This window comes from Rhinoraja longicauda, chromosome 13, assembly GCF_053455715.1.
Source record: "Rhinoraja longicauda isolate Sanriku21f chromosome 13, sRhiLon1.1, whole genome shotgun sequence".
In the NCBI taxonomy this organism is placed as follows: domain Eukaryota; kingdom Metazoa; phylum Chordata; class Chondrichthyes; order Rajiformes; family Arhynchobatidae; genus Rhinoraja; species Rhinoraja longicauda.
In genome coordinates, this window is record NC_135965.1 from 52804509 (window position 1) to 52822241 (window position 17733).

General features: G+C 46.8%; 1 protein-coding gene across 8 annotated transcripts in view; it reads right to left on the reverse strand.

The window, feature by feature from the left end:
- veph1 (ventricular zone expressed PH domain-containing 1) overlaps positions 1-16774 on the reverse strand; it is a 161096-nt gene extending 144322 nt beyond the window's left edge. For 3 of the 8 annotated variants that reach the window (XR_013547988.1, XM_078410115.1, XM_078410113.1), the window contains exons 1-5: positions 16390-16774; positions 14736-14917; positions 9573-9657; positions 8322-8620; positions 4320-4535 (exon numbers count right to left, since the gene is read on the reverse strand). Coding sequence is in view for 7 of the 8 variants with exons in the window: in XM_078410115.1 (XP_078266241.1) it covers positions 4320-4535; positions 8322-8459 (354 nt within the window). In the remaining variant the exon portion in view is untranslated. Of the gene's footprint in view, positions 1-4319; positions 4536-8321; positions 8621-9572; positions 9658-14735; positions 14918-16258; positions 16347-16389 lie in introns of those variants that run through there. The other 5 variants (XM_078410109.1, XM_078410108.1, XM_078410110.1 and 2 more) reach the window with 5 other exon arrangements.
- Positions 16775-17733: the final 959 nt, after the last annotated feature.

Genomic DNA, 17733 nt, shown 5'->3' on the forward strand with positions numbered 1-17733 from the left:
CTTTCTCATCTCGGTCCTAAAAGACTTCCCCCTTATCCTTAAACTGTGACCCCTTGTTCTGGACTTCCCCAACATCGGGAACAATCTTCCCGCATCTAGCCTGTCCAACCCCTTAAGAGTTTTGTAAGTTTCTACAAGATCCCCCCTCAATCTTCTAAATTCCAGCGAGTACAAGCCGAGTCTATCACTGTGGTCAGAGATACTTCCTCTGATTCACCACTGGCTAGGGGGAGGTGTGAGGTGTGAGGTGTGAGGTGTGAGGTGTGAGGAGGTGTGAGGTGTGAGGAGGTGTGAGGTGTGAGGTGTGAGGTGTGAGGAGGTGTGAGGTGTGAGGAGGTGTGAGGTGTGAGGTGTGAGGTGTGAGGTGTGAGGAGGTGTGAGGAGGTGTGAGGTGTGAGGTGTGAGGTGTGAGGTGTGAGGTGTGAGGTGTGAGGTGTGAGGTATGAGGTGTGAGGTGTGAGGTGTGAGGAGGTGTGAGGTGTGAGGTGTGAGGTGTGAGGAGGTGTGAGGTGTGAGGTGTGAGGTGTGAGGAGGTTTGAGGTGTGAGGTGTGAGGAGGTGTGAGGTGTGAGGTGTGAGGTGTGAGGTGTGAGGAGGTGTGAGGTGTGAGGTGTGAGGTGTGAGGTGTGAGGTGTGAGGCGTGAGGCAGCCTCTCTGTGAGACTCCACCACGTTCATTCTCTCAACTTTTAGGAAAACCTTTTTCAGTCAGAGAGTTGTGAATCTGTGGAATTCTCTGCCTCAGAAGGCAGTGGAGGCCAATTCTCTGAATGCATTCAAGAGAGAGCTAGATAGAGCTCTTAAGGATAGTGGAGTCAGGTGGTATGGGGAGAAGGCAGGAACGGGGTACTGATTGAGAATGATCAGCCATGATCACATTGAATGGCGGTGCTGGCTCGAAGGGCCGAATGGCCTCCTCCTGCACCTATTGTCTATTGAGAGAGACTGAGAGAGACAGAGACTTTTGGCCCAACTCACCCAATGACCATTAAAATGATGTTTCTTCTTCAGATGCCAATTTGATTCTATAGTTTAATTCATAACATAGATGATTTACTAGTTAATGAATCTCTCCACTCTGTTAAACCTCTACTCAAACATCTCTTACTTTCACTAAATGTTATTCCCTTCATCCTTTATCTGTACACTGTGGGCACCTCGATCGTAATCATGGAAGGTCATAAAGTCATAAGTGACTGGAGCAGAATTAGGCCATTCGGCCCATCAAGTCAACTCCCCCAATTCAATCATGGATTATCTATCTCTCCCTCCTAACCCCATTCCCCTGCCTTATCCCCATCACCTCTGACACCCGCACTGATCAACAATCTATCTAATAATCTTTCTGCTGACTGGTGAGCACGCAACAAAAGCTTTTCTCTGTACCTCAGTGAAACGTACAGAATAGTGAGCGGCCTGGATAGAGTGGATGTGGAGAGGATGTTTCCACTGGTGGGAGAATCTAGGACTAGAGGTCATAGCCTCAGAATTAAAGGACGTTCTTTTAGGAAGGAGATGAGGAGGAATTTCTTTAGTCAGAAGGTGGTGAATCTGTGGAATCCGTTGCCACAGAAGGATGTGGAGGCCAAGACAAATGATATTTTTAAGGCAGAGATAGATAGATTCATGATTAGTAGAGGTGTCAGGGGTTATGGAGAGAAAGCAGGAGAATGGGGTTAGGAGGGAGAGATAGATCAGCCATGATTGAATGGTGGAGTAGACTTGATGGGCCGAATGGCCTGATTCTGTTCCTGTTCCTTATGTACCTCGGTACATGTGACAGTAAACTAAACCAGTTTTATTACTGTACTTGTGAACAATGCATTTCAGAATCAGATTGAAACGATGCTTAGAGAGTTGGTGGAAAGCACCACCGTGTGGCGAAGAACCAGACTGCAAACCCATTATTACTTTGACGCCATTTGAGAGTCCAGGACCAGAGGTCGTAGTCTCAGAATTAAAGGGCGCTCTTTTAGAAAGGAGGTGAGGAGGAACTACTTTAGTCAGAGGGTGGTGAATCTGTGGATCAGAGGGCTGTGGAGGCCGAGTCAGTGGACATTTTTAAGGCAGAGATCGACAAATTCTTGATTAGAACGGGTGTTAGGGGTTATGGGGAGAAGGCAGGAGAATGGGGTTAGGAGGCAAAGATCAGCCATGATTGAATGGCGGAGTAGACTCGATGGGCCGAATGGCCTAATTCTACTCCTGTAACTTGTGAACTTATAACTTCTACTCCTATAACTTGTGAGAAGGTGATTGATAATAAATGGGCAACAGCCAGTGACCAACAAGGGGTGGTCAGAAAAACCCACTTCAAAATGACAAGAAAGAGAAACAGTCTCATCCAGTTATCAGTTTAGTTTATTGTCACCTGTACCGAGGTACAGTGAAAAGCTTTTTGTTCGTAAAATCAATACAGGATTACAATCTAGCCGCACAGATACATGATAAGGGGATAACGTTCAGTGCAAGGTAAAGCCAGTAAAGTCCGATCAAAGGCAGTCCGAGGGTCACCAATGAGGTAGATAGTAGTTCAGCACTGCTCTCTAGTTCTGGTAAGTTGCGTCCACACAAGTCTGAAGAAGGGTCTCGACCCGAAACGTCACCCATTCCTTCTGCCTCGGCAAGGCCAGCAGCATCATCAAGGAGATGCTGCCTGACCTGCTGAGTTACTCCAGCATTTTGTGAATAAATACCTTCGATTTGTACCAGCATCTGCAGTTATTTTCTTTTACCCTACCTTAATTGGTACACGTGACAATAAACCTTTGAAACCTGTGAGTGTTTTATTGTCATTGTCATTGTCATTTGCACCAAACAGAACAATTGTCATTTGCACCAAACAGAACAATAAAATTCTTACTTACAGCAGCACAACAGAATAATAACTCCCGACGCCTCTTCTCATTAAGAACTTATCAATCTCCGCTTTAAAAATATCCATGGCACAACTATCTGTGGCAAAGAATTCCACAGATTCACCACCCTCTGACTAAGGACATTCCTCCTCATCTCCATTCTAAAGGCATGTCCTTTTATTCTCGAGGCTGTGCCCTCTGGTCCGATAGTCTCCCACTAGCCGAAACTTCCTCTCGGAGATTTTGAGGGAATTAACATTCAGATGCTTATGGTTATTTTATTGGGAGCCAGAGCGTTTACCTGGAAATTATTCGGAAAGACATTCTTGCCATAGAGGGAGTACAGAGAAGGTTCACCAGATTGATTCCTGGGATGGCAGGACTTTCATGTGAAGAAAGACTGGATAGACTCGGCTTGTACTCGCTGGAATTTAGAAGATTGAGGGAGGATCTTATAGAAACTTACAAAATTCTTAAGGGGTTGGAGAGGCTAGATGCAGGAAGATTGTTCCCGATGTTGGGGGAGTCCAGAAAAAGGGGTCACAGTTTAAGGATAAGGGGGAAGTCTTTTAGGACCGAGATGAGAATGGGTTTTTTCACACAGAGAGTGGTGAGTCTGTGGAATTCTCTGCCACAGAAGGTAGTTGAGGCCAGTTCATTGGCTATATTTAAGAGGGAGTTAGATGTGGCCCTTGTGGCTAAAGGGATCAGGGGGTATGGAGAGAAGGCAGGTACGGGATACTGAGTTGGATGATCAGCCATGATCATATTGAATGGCGGTGCTGGCTTGAAGGGCCGAATGTTTTCTATGTTTCTATGTTTCTCGAGGCTGTGCCCTCTGGTCCGATAGTCTCCAACTTGCGGAAACTTCCTCTCGGAGATTTTGAGGGAATTAACATTCAGATGCTTATGGTTATTTTATTGGGAGCCAGAGCGTTTACCTGGAAATTATTCAGTGACTAAAGCACTGCGTTAAAACTTTGTGTCTATCTCAGGTTTGTAAGTTAATTGGCTTCTGTAAATTAGTTTAGTTTAGAGATACAGCGCGGAAACAGGCCCTTCGGCCCACCGGGTCCGTGCCGCCCAGCGATCCCCGCACACTAACACTATCCTACACCCACTAGGGACAATTTTTACATTTACCAAGCCAATTAACCCACAAACCTGCACGTCTTTGGAGTGTGGGAGGAAACTGAAAATCTCGGAGAAAACCCACGCAGGTCACGGGGAGAACGTACAAACTCCGTACAGACAGTACCCGTAGTCGGGATGGACCCCGGGTCTCCGGCGCTGCATTCGCTGTAAGGCAGCAACTCTACCGCTGCACCACCGTGACCACCCTATTGTCCCTAGTGAGTAGCATAGAACTAGTGTACAGAGGGATCACTGGTTGGCGTAGAAGGGCCTGTTTCCACACTGTGTCTCTAAACTAAACTAATCTAAACACACATGCACACACTTACTTGGAAGATGCAGCTCATCACATCAGAGACTATTTTAGCGTGTGGCGTGTCTTCATCCTTGCTAACTGGTTTCAGGTTATGCTCCAAACACGACTCCCACAAGGTTACCAGAGCCTTTCCGTGCCTCTCGATGGAGTTGGTCTTCCTAATGGCTGTGGTGATTCGGGTGATGCAGATTTCTACCACTGCCTGGTCATTGTCATTTGTGATATAGTCCTGACAACAACAGGTAAAGACACAATATCACCACACAATTTTGGTTAAAAGATGCTGACGTTTGAAAATAAACCATTTGAGGGCGGCACGGTGGCGCAACGGTAGAGTTGCCGCCTTACAGCGAATGCAGCGCCGGAGACCCGGGTTCCATCCTGACCACGGGCGCTGTCTATACAGAGTTTGTACGTTCTCCCCGTGGCCTGCGTGGGCTTTCTCCGAGATCTTTGGGTTCCTCCCACACTCTAAAGATGTACATGTTCGTAGGTTAATTGGCTTGGGTTTGTATACTTGGTATAAGTGTACATTGTCCCAAGTGTGTGCAGGCTTGTGTTAATGTGCGGGGATCACTGGTCAGTGCAGACTCGGTGGGCCGAAGGGCCTGTTTCCATGCTGTATCTCTAATCCCACCATCTCATCCCCACCATCCCATCCCCACCATCCCATTTCCCATTCCCATCCCCACCATCCCATTCCCATTCCCATCCCGACCATCCCATCCCCACCATCCCATCCCCACCATCCCATTTCCCATTCCCATCCCCACCATCCCATCCCCACCATCCCATTTCCCATTCCCAACCCGACCCCTTCCACCTCCATTCCTTCCTCTGGCTTCACATTTCACGCCTCTTCTCTCATCTCCCTTTCTCACAGATTTTTGTCTTCGCAATGTTGACATTTGTCCAAGCATCTGCCAACCTACCCCCTCACCTGTATCCACCTATCACATGCCTGCCTTTGTCCAGCCCCCACCTCTCTTTTCCAGCTTTCTCCCCCTAGTCTGAAGAAGAGTCCCGACCCAAAACGTCATCTGTCCATTTCCCTCCTCAGGTGCTGCCTGACCCTCTGAGTTACTCCAGCACTTTGTTTTTAGCTCAAGATTCCTGCACCTGCACTTCCTTGTGTTTCCATTTTACTTGCTTAAATATATATATATATTTTAAATGATTTGAGATGACTGCAATGATCACATTGAATGGCTGTGCTGGCTCGAAGGGCCGAATGGCCTACTCCTGCACCTATTGTCTATTGTCTAGTGTCTATTGACTAGGCACTTTGACCTCTACGGAAGTAAAAACAGAGTAAAGAGAAAAAGAAAATCGCTTTTTAAAGTTCCTGAAAATTGAAATCTTTTTGAGGGACTTAACATACATATGCTTACAATTAACATTTGGGTGCAAAAGACTTTCTCATGCAATGAATCAATGGGTAAAACAACCTTAAAGCTAATCAATTCCTTAGTCTATGACTCTAATCTCGAGGAAGGGTTTGCCAGTTTAAAAAAATTTCAGATTATTATGTTTTAAATAATCCCAATTTTTTGTATTAAAATATTCAGACAAGTTTGCTAATTTAGCTTTTTTTTTAAGGTAGTGTTTTAGCTTTACTAGTTTTCCAATTTTTACCCGTATGTCTTATGTCTGAAGAAGGGTTTCGACCCTGAACGTCACCCATTCCTTCCTTCTCTCCAGAGATGCTGCCTGTCCCGCTGAGTAACTCTGGCTTTTTGTGTCTATCTTTTGTGTTATTATTTAGTTATTTTTTAAAAACTTTTGGAAGTCTTGAAAACATTTGTATGTTTGAGTCTCGGAAACTTTCAAAGTAATTCAAAAGACGCTGCTTTTTCAGATGAGGCTTGTGGGCATAATCGAACAATATTGTCTACATTTGTGGACTGGCTGTTGCTTGTGATGAACCTGTTCTTGGGGCTTTCGGGCGGCACGGTGGCGCAGCGGGTAGTGCCACTGCCTCACAGCGCCAGAGACCCGGGTTCCATCCTGACCTCGGGTGCTGTCTGTGTGGAGTTTGTACGTTCTCCCTGTGACCCGTGTGGGTTTCCTCCGGGCGCTCCGGTTTCCTCCCACATCCCACAGGCGTGCAGGTTTGTAGCTTAGTGGGCCCTCTGCACATTGCCCCCTTGCGTGTAGGGAGTGGGTGAGAAAGTGGGATAACATAGAGCCAGTGTGAATGGGTGATCGATGGTCAGCGAGGGCCGAAGGGCCTGTTTCCATGCAGCATCACTAAACTAAACCACTGATGGTTTGGCCTCACATTTACTGAAACGAGCTAAGTGAGGTATCACAGATTGCGTGCTGATTTTAAAAAAAAAACTATCGCAAGTATCTGAACCACAATAAAACAGCCAACACTTGCATACATTCTCACAATGTAACCCGAATATACAGCAGAGGAATGTGTTGCTTCTATATTAGATGGTTATAACAGAAGGAGGATAACTCTTATTAAAAATAGACACAAAATGCTGGCGTAACTCAGCGAGACCCCACCTCAGACCAGAAACATCACCCATTCCTTCTCTCCAGAGATGCTGCCTGTCCCGCTGAGTTACTCCAGTATTTTGTGTCTACCTTCGATGTAATCCAGCATCTGCAGGTCTTTCTTACACAAAACATAAGGGCGGCACGGTGGCGCAGCGGTAGAGTTGCTGCCTCACAGCGCCAGGGATCCAGGTTCCATCCCGACTGCGGGTGCTGTCTGTACGGAGTTTGTACGTTCTCCCCGTGACCTGCGTGGGTTTTCTCCGAGATCTTCAGTTTCCTCCCACACTCCAAAGACGTGCAGGTTTGAAGGTTAATTGGCTTGGTGTAAATGTAAAAATTGTTCCTAGTGTGTGTAGGGTTGTGTTAGTGTGCGGGGATCGCTGGTCGGCGCGGACACAGTGGGCTGAAGGGCCTGTTTCCACGCTGTATCTCTAAACTAAACTAAAGGAGTTGAGTATAAGAGCAAAGAGGTCCTTCTGCAGTTATCCTTTTACGATATACATTAATGACTTAGACGAAGGGATTAAAATTACCATTAGCAAATTTGCAGATGATACTAAGTTGGGGGGTAGTGTGAATTGTGAGGAAGATGCAATAAGGCTGCAGGGTGACTTGGACAGGTTGTGTGAGTGGGCGGATACATGGCAGATGCAGTTTAATGTAGATAAGTGTGAGGTTATTCACTTTGGAAGCAAGAATAGAAAGGCAGATTATTATCTGAATGGTGTCAAGTTAGGAGGAGGGGGAGTTCAACGAGATCTGGGTGTCCTAGTGCATCAGTCAATGAAAGGAAGCATGCAGGTACAGCAGGCAGTGAAGAAAGCCAATGGAATGTTGGCCTTCGTAACAAGAGGAGTTGAGTATAGGAGCAAAGAGGTCCTTCTACAGTTGTACCGGGCCCTGGTGAGACCGCACCTGGAGTACTGTGTGCAGTTTTGGTCTCCAAATTTGAGGAAGGATATTCTTGCTATGGAGGGCGTGCAGCGTAGGTTCACTAGGTTAATTCCCGGAATGGCGGGACTGTCGTATGTTGAAAGGCTGGAGCGATTGGGCTTGTATACACTGGAATTTAGAAGGATGAGAGGGGATCTTATCGAAACGTATAAGATTATTAAGCGGTTGGACACGTTAGAGGCAGGAAACATGTTCCCAATGTTGGGGGAGTCCAGAACCAGGGGCCACAGTTTAAGAATAAGGGGTAGGCCATTTAGAACGGAGATGAGGAAAAACTTTTTCACTCAGAGAGTTGTGAATCTGTGGAATTCTCTGCCTCAGAGGGCAGTGGAGGCCAATTCTCTGAATGCATTCAAGAGAGAGCTAGATAGAGTTCTTAAGGATAGCGGAGTCAGGGGTTATGGGGAGAAGGCAGGAACGGGGTACTGATTGAGAATGATCAGCCATGATCACATTGAATGGCGGTGCCTGCTCGAAGGGCCGAATGGCCTACTCCTGCACCTATTGTCTATTGTCTGAACTCTTATTAACGCAGTTTACTGAGACTTACTGGTGAGGAAGATATTTCTCTTATTTGTTCCAGAGCTTCAGACAGACAATCTTCGATTTCGGAGTCTTCCAAGGAGAATAGGTCCCCTGCCCGAGACAGGTCCCTGTGTCCCAACACCGTGCTGAGGAGATGATGCATGCTGGTCTGCTGTAGATCAACACCAACACTACATCCACTTGTAACTCAGTGCCCAAACTAGTCGACAGTCAACCTCTTCAGAGTTTACAATAACCAGGCGCTAAAGTCATCTGGCACTCTTGTCTGCAAAAGGATCATCATTCCATCTTCTCAACTCTGCCCTAAAATAATAAGAATTACAAAATAAGGAATCTATTTGATGCATCATTGATTATATACTATTCTAAAACTGCAATGGAAACTATTTCATTCCAGAGCTAATTACACTTTTTTGAAGCTTAATACTGGTTGCAACAGCCAAAGCCAACAAACCCGCACGTCTTTGGGATGTGGGAGGAAACCGGAGCACCCGGAGGAAACCCACGCGGTCAGAGGGAGAACGTGGAAACCTCCAGGAGGCCACAGAGGCAGACATCACCCTGTAGGCCGCAGAGAACCGGGTCGGTGGGGCCCGGCTGGGGGGTGGAGCCTGGCTGGGGAGTGGGGCCTGGCTGGGGGGGGGGGGGGGTGGAGCCTCATGGGGGGGTGGGGCCTCATGGGGGGGTGGGGCCTCATGGGGGGTTGGAGCCTGGCTGGGGGTGGAGCCTGGTTGGGGGGGTGGGGCCTGGCTGGGGTTGGGGGGGGGGGGGGGGAGGGGGGAAGGAGGTGCGGGATATTTGTAGCTCCGTCAGCGCCCTTCACGTGGCGACTCTTTGCATACCTTGGGTCTGCAAGCACAGAATTTCACTGCGATCTGTCACATGTGACAACCAAGTATTGATTCATATTCATTCATTCATTCGTTCATTCAGACAGACAGCACCCGCCCGCAGTCAGGAGTGAACCCACATCTCTGGCGCTGTGAGGCAGCAGCTTTACCGCTGCACCACCATACCGCGCTAAAGCCCCAGTATTGCACTAACAGGGGCATCACCTGCTGCCTGAAGGCTCAAGAAAGACTGGCCCCTGCTGCAGAATAAGACGTTCAAAAATATCTTTGTTCCCCACTCAAGCATAAGGCAGGTAAACCAACCTGGAAATTAATACCCAAGAACTTCCGAGCGGCATATGGCAGTTGCTTAGCAGAGAAGAGAAACACAAGACAGAATTGTACAATAGAATGGGCCGGGTTACCTTCTGAACGTACACAGGGCGCAAGGACAAGGAGACTTCTGCTTTCCTCACGTGAGATGAGGCCAATTTCTTCACTGCTCTGCAACTAAATAAACGGGCGAGGCGATCAAATGTTAAACAGGGTTTTATGCCGGGTAACAATTTAACTCGACAAAAATTCAGTATTCTTGACATGCTTATTCAAGATCAACAAAATCAACATTGGACACATTCGTTCTTGATCAAAAGCAAATGCAGTACTTATTTCAAAGCAAGCAGGACGATTTTTATTAACACCACTTTGGATTGAGTTTAGTTTAGTTTATAGATACAGCGTGGAAACAGGCCCTTCGGCCCACCGAGTCCGTGCCGACCAGCGATCCCCACACATTAACACTATCCCCACCGAGTCCGTGCCGACCAGCGATCCCCACACATTAACACTATCCTACACACACTAGGGACAATTTTACATGTACACTGTGCCAATTAACCTACAAACCCGTACGTCTTTGGTGTGTGGGAGGAGACCGAAGATCTCTGAAGAAACCCACGCAGGTCACGGTGAGATCGTACAAACTCCGTACAGACAGCACCAGTGGTCAGGATCGAACCTGGGTATTTGGTGCTGTAAGGCAGGAAAAGTGTTCCCAATGTTGGGGAAGTCCCGAACCAGGGGTCACAGTCTAAGAATAAAGGGGAGGCCATTTAAAACTGAGATGAATAAAACCTTTTACACCCAGAGCGTTGTGAATTTGTGGAATTCTCTGCCACAGAGGGCAGTGGAGGCCAATTCACTGGATGAATTTAAATTGTTAGATAGAGCTCTAGAGGCTAGCGGAATCACGGGAATATGGGGAGAAGGCAGGCATGGGTTACTGATTGTGGATGATCAGCCATGATCACAATGAATGGGGGTGCGTACAGGCTCGAAGGGCCGAATGGCCAACTCCTGCACCTATTGTCTATCTACGTTTCTAAGGCAGCCACTCTACCGCTGCGTCACCATGCTGCCCCCTCATGGATGGGGGTTTCAACTGCAGCTGAGCGGAGGCAGGCCAGAGTCAATAGGGCAAGTACGTTTAGTACAGTATGATGTTCATCTTCAACTTGGGCTGAAATCTGACATGAAGATAGAAACAGTCGATTTTGTTTTCAGGCCTTTGGGAAATGGATGTAGCTGTTGTCTAAGGAGCAGAGTTTGTGATAGGACATTTTAAAAAATGAATTAAGTTTTCCCAAAGCTCAATTTGAAGATATTTCTGTTTATTTAACATGGTCTCTGAGACAAGCAGTCTGATTGGGTCAAAAGAAGTGGTGGAGAGGTCATATTTAACAAAGCCGGCATTTATTTCCACCTGAAGACGTGGAAATGAATGTTATTAGGTTTAGATTTATTATTGTCACCTGTACCGAGGTACAGTGAAAGGCTCTGTTTTACATGGTATCCAAACAGATCAAACAGAGGGGTGGCACGGTGGCGCAGCGGTAGAGTTGCTGCCTTACAGCGCCAGAGACCCGGGTTTAATCCCCACTCTGCATGCTGTCTGAATGGAGTTTGTACGTTCTCCCCGTGACCTGCGTGAGTTTTCTCCAAAATCTTCAGTTTCCTCCCACACTCCAAAGACGTACAGGTTTGTAAGTTAATTGGCTCGGTGTAAATGTAAATGCCCCTAGTGTGTGTAGGGCAGTGTTAGTGTGTGGGGATCGCTGGACTTGTTTGTTTCCCCGATTCCACTCTGTATCTCTAAGCTAAACGAAACTAAATACACATTCATACAATAACTCAAACTAACGGAAGCGGGGAGAGGAAGGGAAGGGATGGGCTGGGACACGTCTTTGATTATGTCGACTGATTTCCTGAGGCAGCGTGAAGTGTAGATGGAGTCAATGGTGGGGAGTGTGGTGTGTGTGTAGGCTACATCTACAATGGTGGGGAGTGTGGTGTGTGTGATGGGCTGGGCTACATCTACAATGGTGGGGAGTGTGGTGTGTGTGTAGGCTACATCTACAATGGTGGGGAGTGTGGTGTGTGTGATGGGCTGGGCTACATCTACAATGGTGGGGAGTGTGGTGTGTGTGATGGGCTGGGCTACATCTACAATGGTGGGGAGTGTGGTGTGTGTGTAGGCTACATCTACAATGGTGGGGAGTGTGGTGTGTGTGATGGGCTGGGCTACATCTACAATGGTGGGGAGTGTGGTGTGTGTGATGGGCTGGGCTACATCTACAATGGTGGGGAGTGTGGTGTGTGTGTGTAGGCTACATCTACAATGGTGGGGAGTGTGGTGTGTGTGATGGGCTGGGCTACATCTACAATGGTGGGGAGTGTGGTGTGTGTGAGGGGCTGGGCTACATCTACAATGGTGGGGAGTGTGGTGTGTGTGATGGGCTGGGCTACATCTACAATGGTGGGGAGTGTGGTGTGTGTGATGGGCTGGGCTACATCTACAATGGTGGGGAGTGTGTCGGCGAGGACTCGGCGGGCCGAATGGCCTGTTTACATGCTATGTCTATAAAGTCTATAGTCTAAAGTACTGGATGAAGAGATTACTTCCTGATTCAATTCAGGTCTTTTGTTATGTGACTCAGAGGGCTGAAGGGCCTGTTTCTGTGCTGTATCTCTAATGTCTAAAGACCGTCACAGAAGCGCATTGCCAACCAGGTCATAGGATGCAGAACGCTCGGAAGAATGAAGATTACCTTTGTTACAATTACATAAGATGCCATTCTGGATTTTGATCAGAACTATTTTGGCATCATAGCTTACACCAATTATACTTCAACATCCTTCCCAAGGTTAAATGTTGTGCCCTTTGTCCTTTATCCGTGCTGGGCTGACCGTATTTAGCTTGCAAACTAAAGCTTCTCACTGGCGGCACGGTGGCGCAGCGGTAGAGTTGCTGCCTTACAGCGAATGCAGCGCCGGAGACCCGGGTTCAGTCCCGACAACAGGTGCTGTCTGTACGGAGTTTGCACGCTCTCCCCGTGACCTGCGTTGGTTTTCGGAGATCTTCGGTTTAAGATTATTAAGGGGTTGGACACGTTAGAGGCAGGAAACATGTTCCCAATGTTGGGGGAGTCCAGAACAAGGGGCCACAGTTTAAGAATAAGGGGTGGGCCATTTAGAACTGAGATGAGGAAAAACTTTTTCAGTCAGAGAGTTGTGAATCTGTGGAATTCTCTGCCTCAGAGGGCAGTGGAGGCCAATTCTCTGAATGCATTCAAGAGAGAGCTAGATAGAGCTCTTAAGGATAGCGGAGTCAGGGGGTATGGGGAGAAGGCAGGAACGGGGTACTGATTGAGAATGATCAGCCATGATCACATTGAATGGCGGTGCTGGCTTGAAGGGCTGAATGGCCTCCTCCTGCACCTATTGTCTATTGTCTATCTTCGGTTTCCTCCCACACTCCAAAGACGTACAGGTTTGTAGGTAAAATGACTTGGTAAATGTAACAAAAAAAATTGTCCCTAGTGGGTGTAGGATAGTGTCAGTGTGCGGGGATCGCTGGTTGGCACGGACCCGGTGGGCCGAAGGGCCTGTTTCTGCGCTGTATCTCTACACTGAACTCTGTATCTCGGTACACGTGACAATAATAAGCTAAACTAAACCAAACCAAACACTGCACATAATATCTGATAGATTCAATGATTATTGTCACATGTGGCTATGCACAGTGAAATGCTTTGTTTTGCAGACAACACGGAAAAATCACACAGCAGGCCTCACCTAGGCAGTACACAAAGTGACTAAAGTTCACCAAAGTATAAACAAGGAACTGCAGATGCTGGTTTACAAAAGAAGTCCGAGCTGGAGTAACTCAGCAGGTCAGGCAGCATCTCTGGAGAATGTGGACAGGTAACGTTTGGATCAGAACCCTTCATTAGCAGGCAGATACTGTAGTGCCATATTGTAGTTTGCAGTGAATCACCATGACGTTTCCTCTTGTTTACACTATCACTATTCAACACTCAATAATTCATTAGCTTTCCCTTATAACTTTACCTTTTGTGGTGTTTCCTTTAATAGTTTATGAGCCCAAACTTTCAGATCCTCCGTTCTGAATTTGTTACATGGTTTAGCTCTCTGAAAGTATATTTTATGTACATTCATTAAGCTCTCTTTACTTTGACTTCATCCCCAAATGTGCCCTTCCTTGCCCTAGTACTGACTGCAAGGCCTCTTGCTCTACAATCCATAAACCTTCCCTCCTCCTTATCTCCAGATGATACTGAGTCCACACAGCCCAGCAATCACCCCGTACACAAATACTATCCCACACATACTAAGGACAACTTACAAAATTACCAAAGCCAATTAACCTACAAGCCTGCACGTCTTTGGAGTGCGGGAGGAAACCGGAGCACCCGGAGAAAACCCACGTGGGTCATGTCATGGGGAGAACGTGCAAACTCCGTACAGACAGGACCCATAGTCAGGATGGAACCCGGGTCTCTGGCGCTGTGAGGCAGCAACTCTACCGCTGTGCCACCGTGCCGCACAAAGAGCACTGCTATAGGATGGAAATCAAACTAGAAGAGGTGTCTGAAGAAGGGTCTCGACCCGAGACGTCACCCATTCCTTCTCTCCAGAGATGCTGCCTGTCCCGATGAGCTACTCCAGCATTTGGTGTCTATCTAAAGTTAAACTAGAACGTGCGCAAAGAAGGTTGATGAGGTTGTGGCTCTGAAGGTTTGAGCTACAAGGAGAGGTTGGATGGGCTGGGTCTTATTTGCCTGGAGTGGAGGGGGTTGAGGGGTGACCTTATAGGGGTTTGTCAAATCATGAGAGGGATGGACAAGGTAAACAACTACTGTCTTTTCCCCAGGGTAGAGGAGCCAATGGGCCATTCTTTGGAAAGTGAACCAAAATGTCCAGAAGTCATCACATAAAGTAATACATTTTAAAAATTCTTGTAAGAGATTAATCTTATTCATTGCTATTTGCCTACCTACAGAACTGTAATGCATGTCTGCTAAAGGTATTAAACATTCTAGCTTTTTTTAATTCACAGAGTTTGTAAGATAAAACTGAGTTACAAAATGCTTCTGTGTGGGGTCACACACGTGACCAGTCATATTTGACCTCTCATCCTAAACAGACATTGTCAGCATAACATACAAAAGTTTCACGTGATAAACTTTGACATATACAAGTCATACACGCAGAACAAAACAATATACCTGTAATGCTTTCAGAATTAGAAGAGACGTATTCCACAATTTTTCACATTTTTGGTCACACACGTGACTAAGAATGGCCCCCAATAACTAGGAAGGAAAGGTTTAGGACGAGAAGGGAATGATCTAGAAGGGACCTGAAGGGGCAGCTTTTTCTACAAAGGGCGATGCGTACATGGAACGATCTGCCGGAAAAAAGTAAAGGTGGGTATAATTCATACGTTCATAAGTGATAGCAGCAGAATTAGGCCATTCGGCCCATCAATCTACTCCGCCATTCAATCATGGCTGATCTATCTCTCCCTCACAACCCCATTCTCCTGCCTTCTCCCCATAACCCCTGACACCCGTACTAATAATTATGACGTTTCGAAAGACACTTGGACAAGTATATGGATGGGAAGGGTGTGGTGTGGAGGGATATGGGCCACATACACTTGAGACCAGCACAGTGAAGCAACATTGTCAGTATGGACCAGTTGGGCTAAGAGAGGGTTCCGATCAGAAACATCACCCATTCCTTCTCTCCAGAGATGCTGCCTGACCCGCTGAGTTACTCCAACACTCTGTAAAACATCACCCATTCCTTCTCTCCAGAGATGCAGCCTGACCCGCTGAGTTACTCCAGCACTTTGTGAATAAAAGTTCCAACTAGAAACATCACCCATTCCTTCTCTCCAGAGATGCTGCCTGACCCGCTGAGTTACTCCAGCACTTTGGGTCTATCTTGGGCTAATGGACCTATTTCCGTGCTGTTACTCGAAATAAACAAGCAGGAAGTGCACAGGCTAACTTAGTGTGAAATGGTGTGAATTAAAAAGTGAAAACAAAAATGGAAAACTAAGTCAATGGAATAAAGGAGCAGATTAAAAAGTAAAACTATGTACAAAGGTGTCATCTTGAAAACCAAGTCGAGAACATTACCACTATAACAACATGAAGAATGACCCGAAGTAACCTTCTTCATATATAAAGTTTACTTTTAAAGGTTTATTAATTAAGCATTGTTACTTACTGGTTCCTATTTCAATTGTCCTTGTCTAACAGCACAGCACAAGAACAGGCCCTTCGGCCCACAATGTCTGTGCCTAGCACCATGCCAACACTTATCTGCCTGCACATACCCCATATCCCCCCACTCCCTGCATAGCCATGGGCCTATCCAAAAATCACTTGTACCTGCCCCGACCACCCCCCTGGCAGCACGTTCTAGGCACTGACCCCCCCCCCCCCCCCCCCTCTGTGCAATAAGAAACAACATCTGTTTGCAATGGTTGCACGCTTGGAATGAACTCTTATTCAAACATTTCAGTTTTCAAAAACTATTTTTCAAAACATTTTTCAAAATGCACACTATTTCTCAGAAATTCTGTTTGAAACTAATTCTTCAGAGAGCACGACTCAGGCAAGCAGCATAGGCCTTGAGTTTGTCTGTGACCACCACTGAATTTGGAACTCGGTTTCTAAAACGTTCCTTCCCGCGACCTGTAGGATTGATTGTTACGTGAAACTAAAACCCACTTGACCTTTCTCGCGTTGGTTTGCATCCCCGATGCCTTTTTGTAGAAACAAAAATCAGGGGATCGATCCAGTTGCAAGCAGAACATTCTGAAGCCAAACGCAAAGCATATAAAACCGAACGCCTTCTCAAACTCACCGAGAAACCTACTTTCCTGGCATCAAAAGAAACCGGAGTCACTTTGCGATATTGTTTTACCTGCATGTCGGTCCCAGTGGGCATAATTACGATCAACTTATTCTAAAAGATTGCTGCTGCCGTCTTTGCCTTTGCATTGTGACGCTGTAGTCATGGTTATGAGAATGAGAGGCATTGTAACCTTGCACTTCCAGTGATCTAGTTAGCTGTTGTGTTCGAGGAATGCAAAGAATGCAGCCTGTAAAATCTGCCAAAAAGAAAATGCATCCGCAGTGGTATAGTTAGTTAGCTGGCTCGCCTGGATCGGAACTAAACCAGCCTTTACAGTAGAAAAAGGGATGAAATTCTACCATGGTTTATAATGCGACATGCAGGGGCAGTTTTAGCTGTCTGTGCATCTAACAGTGTCTGCAGTCAGCATGACACTCCCCATTAGAATGAGGGCAGGCAAGGGAAACAGTGGTTCTTTTGAACTCACCACAGATCCATCAGGAATGAGAATGAGACTGACTAAGGGAGGGACATACACCAGACCATAACACTGCATTTGCAATTATTCTTCATCAATTCTCATCATCCACAAGCTCTGAATTCCTATCAAAAGATCTGTTGTACATTTTTCCATCTCGTTCCGGGAAAGCAATTACAATCAATGTCAAAGCCGGATTTAGCAGGAGACTTTTATCTTTATATAAATAACAATATTGGGATTCTGCAGAATGACACAAAGTGCTGGAGTAACTCAGCGGGTCAGGCAGCATCTCTGGAGAGAAGGAATGAGTGACGTTTCGGGTCGAGACCCTTCTTCGTCTGAGGAAGGATCTCGACCCGAAACGTCACAGTATTCCCTCTCTCCAGAGATGCTGCCTGTCCCGCTGAGTTACTCCAGTACTTTGTGTCTATCTTTGGTTTAAACCAGCATCTGCAGTTCCTTCCTACACATTGGGATTCTGTGGTCATGTTTAGTTTACGATACGATACAATATGATACGTGACGATTGAACGTTATTTATCCCAGGAGGGAAATTGTTCTGCAACAGTCATAAAAACACAAAGTACGTGAAACATGAAATTAAAGTGATGAGTGGAAAGGCAGATGGGGGGGGGAGGGGGGGGGTCAGTCTCAGTGTACCCCACGACAGAAGGGGGAGGAGTTGTACAGTTTGGGAGCCACAGGGAAGAAGGATCTCCTGTGGCGTTCTGTCCTCCATCTTGGATTATTATTGTTCCGAGCAAAGAGGCCCGACGTGGGGGGGGGCCGCCGAGAGAACAAAGAGGGACCTGACATGGGGGGGGGGGGGGGTGGGAGGGCACTGAGAACGAGGGACTCAGGGAGGGGAATGG